This window comes from Eimeria maxima, genomic scaffold, assembly GCF_000499605.1.
Source record: "Eimeria maxima Weybridge genomic scaffold, Emw_scaff960, whole genome shotgun sequence".
NCBI lineage: Eukaryota > Apicomplexa > Conoidasida > Eucoccidiorida > Eimeriidae > Eimeria > Eimeria maxima.
Window position 1 is genome coordinate 10,052 of NW_013566891.1, and position 3,466 is coordinate 13,517.

The 3,466-nt window shown below is 50.9% G+C and overlaps 1 protein-coding gene across 1 annotated transcript; it reads left to right on the forward strand.

Annotated features, from left to right (window-relative positions):
• Positions 1-2,851: 2,851 nt before the first annotated feature.
• EMWEY_00046400 (hypothetical protein) lies at positions 2,852-3,328 on the forward strand (the record flags this gene model as incomplete). Its single annotated transcript, XM_013483115.1, has 1 exon — positions 2,852-3,328. The coding sequence occupies one exon, from the start codon at positions 2,852-2,854 to the stop codon at positions 3,326-3,328; it is 477 nt and encodes a 158-aa protein (XP_013338569.1).
• Positions 3,329-3,466: the final 138 nt, after the last annotated feature.

Below are 3,466 nucleotides of genomic sequence, written 5' to 3' on the forward strand. Positions count from 1 at the left end.
AATCATGACTATTCGTGCCAAGGATATGACAGCAAGTCTCCTACCAACGAGAGAAATGGTTTCGTAGTCTATAACCTAGGCAATGCAAGGTAAACGGCCGTAATTTAGAGCTTTAGGCAGTACGGTAAATGCAGGTGAATTCCCCTACAACCGCATCAGAGGGCTTGCTTGCAGTGCTCCAGCTAGTGCTCTTGTTAGCTATGTACCTTGTCTGCTGCCGCGTCGAGGGGTGGAGGAGGGCGCCCACCTGATTTTGCATGATTTGTTGCCCCCCAAATATTTTTTGGCATATCCGAGACCCATCTTGAACAGCCGGTGGATTCTGCTGCTGCTGTATCTTCCGCGCTGGTCTATCGGATGCAGTGGGAGACTGTATTTGTGTCTGCAGTAAGGGCCTGCTCCCACTCGCGTCGAGCTTCACATGGCGCAGCGCGCCTCTTTGGTGCCTTATTGGTGGTCTTGGTCCTGGCTCATTTTGTTCTTTTGATGGTTTCCTCCCATCAGCCCCGCTCATGGAAGGTTGAAGCGGCTCTCGGTTTCGTCTTCGTTTAACCGCGCAATTAAGGTGTTCTGGAGAGCCGTCCTGAAGAAATTCCTTCGGTACTTCTGTTTCAGCTTCATAGTCAAGAATGCTCGAATAATCGTCAGCAGCTGGAGGCAACTCTGTGTGGTGATGCCGCTCTGGCAACCACGTATAAAGAGTACGCTTCGATTGCGTTTGACACTTAGGCGGAGCATCTGCATAGCGCGCCTGACACACCTCAAATGTTTGACACTTTGACTTGCACGTACGGTCTGCCGTGAGCGGACAGGTAGGAAAGCCGTATGTCTCTGGTGCATGAGAACTATTCCGTTGCTCTCCCTAAACACGTTTCTTTAGCTTGTTGTGCGGGACAAACCTGGGAACTCTTTGTCCTTTGTCTGACATCCTCTGGGGTCGCCGATATTTTGATCACTCCGACAATAAGGGTGTTGGGCGGAACGCCTGGGATTGCCTTTGGGGAGAGTGTCCAGCTGGCTGGGCCCTATTTCACACCATTGGGAAAACCTTTGTCTACAACTAGCAACCGAGCTCAAGGACATAGTGTAAATCCGTTTCCTAAGATTTTCGAGGTGCATTAGTCAGTGAAACTTCCCTCCGGCCTACCTCTTTCACTGAAACATAAATCAGGACATATTTTAGCATCTGACGCCTCAGACATTGCGGCGTTGACTTGCAAGAGCTGCTGTTGTGCGCGATTCGTCATATCTTCTTCCTTAAAGTGATCCGCCAGATCAAACGGACAGGAATTTATTTCGGAACTTCCATCTCGTCGCCTACACAATTGCCCGGCATGATGTGCCCGTGCATTTGGATTTTGTGAGCTTTTGAAGCAAATTGCCCTTGTTGAGGGCTCAACGATCACGGAAGCACCTGAATGTCTATTCAAGTGGTCGATCTTGTAAGACGCTGCCCGGATACTGTTATAATCTGTGGAGCCGCCGCAGTGTCTAGGTAAGTGGCCATGTCTCCCGAGAATACGGGCCTGCTGTGACTGTGGAGCATTTATGGGAGGTGAGGACCCTAAGATAATTGTGTCTTCTAGGAACGGTTTCGCTGCTCTATTGTTCCGTCCTCTTTCAGTCAAGTAGCTCTTGCCGGCGCAAGCGCGTTTTAAAATTGACTCGTGGATAGGATAATCACCAAGCTGGACAGGCGCGGTCGCGCATTCTGGTATGCAACCGGAAACAGGCTGGGGTCCGCTTGCCCCCAGAGGAAAGCAACCTAAGACATCAGTTGCCTGTCCTTGCAAATAACACACAGGGTGTTTAAGCTCCACATGACATGGGCGATAGGAAGAAACTTTTGGACGGTTAGAGTCTGTAGGATAATAATGAGAAGGCTGCTGACAGGCGAAACTTGCAGATTGGTTGTTTTCATGAATTCTCACTCCTGCCCCTGGCACCAGCTGAGCTTCATCTGAATTGGACAAAGAAGGGCAGCTTGAGCACGCCGATGCATTTGCAGGGCGAGATGTTTCGGTGTTTGGAAGCAGCTGTGGAGGGTGTAAATGCATCTCACGAGTTTTGCTAGGCGCATGCGCACTGGATCTGGATGGTGTTACTGCGCATCGCACAGAGGTCCCTGAACGGCTTGCACCTTGGAAGAATACAGGAGGATGCTTATGCCGGCCTTTAGTGTACAAGGTGCTTTCAACTACTGTTACCGAACTTTGTGTGAGGCAGGTTAAGTTTGGCTTTGACACTGCCTTTCTGGCTTACATGAATCTCCCGCTTCCCTGCACCCTTGCAAGCATGATTTCGTCGGAATCGGGTAGCCGTCAACTGTGCTTTCTTGCCGTTCACGTAGGTCGACGTAGGCATTTGGAGCCGCGCTGCTCCGAGAAGGCTCTTCTCCTTTTCCGCCGAGTTTGTTCTTGTTAAGAGCACGCGTTGTCTGGGGTCGCTAATGAAGGATTGTCTCACTTGTCGTCGCGAACTCTTCCTACCAAGGAGGAACAGTGAACCGTAACTTATCTGAAGCAGCGTCCGACACAGACACACTATCACACTACCGACAACCACACTCGCACGTATGAACATGGGAAGACTGTGGCTTCCTGCTGATGAGCGTCGTGGTGCCTGTCTTCTGTACTCGCGATCATGTGATTGCTCACACGCGAAGAGGAAAAGGCGGCTCAAACAAGAACAATTCTCGTGCGCAACAGACCCCAGCGATTACTTCCTAACAGAGTGAACAGCAGCACTTCTCTTGCCACCAAGTATACACAGTAGGCTCGCTCACCCGGACTCGTCCGCAGAGGCGTATGTTGAATGGTGTGTTGGCTGTTGGTGTGAACGTGCTATGAACATGGGAAGACTGTGGCTTCCTGCTGATGAGCGTCGTGGAGCCTGTCTTCTGTACTCATGCTCATGTGATTGCTCAGACGCGAAGAGGAAAAGGCGGCTCAAACAAGAACAATTCTCGTGCGCAACAGACCCCAGCGATTACAAGGATTGTCTCACTTGTCGTCGTGAAGAGAACGGTGGTTCATATGTGTCAACTGAGAGAGTGGGCCTCTCGTCCGCGGAGGCGTACGTTGAATGGTGTGATGGCTGTTGGTGTGAGCGAGCTATGAACATGGGAAGACTGTGGCTTCCTGCTGATGAGCGTCGTGGTGCCTGTCTTATGTACTCGCGATCATCACTAACGAGTGACGCGAAGAGGAAAAGACGGCTCAAACAAGAACAATTCTCGTGCGCAACAGACCCCAGCGTAATGAAGGATTGTCTCACTTGTCGTCGTGAAGAGAAGGATGGTTCCTCCTTGTCACTTGGCATTGAATAGACTTCGTCGCAGGCTGTGTCTGTGTGGTAGTGTGATGGCTGTTGGTGTGAACGTGCTATGAACATGGGAAGACTGTGGCTTCCTGCTGATGAGCGTCGTGGTGCCTGTCTTATGTACTCGCGATCATGTGATTGCTCA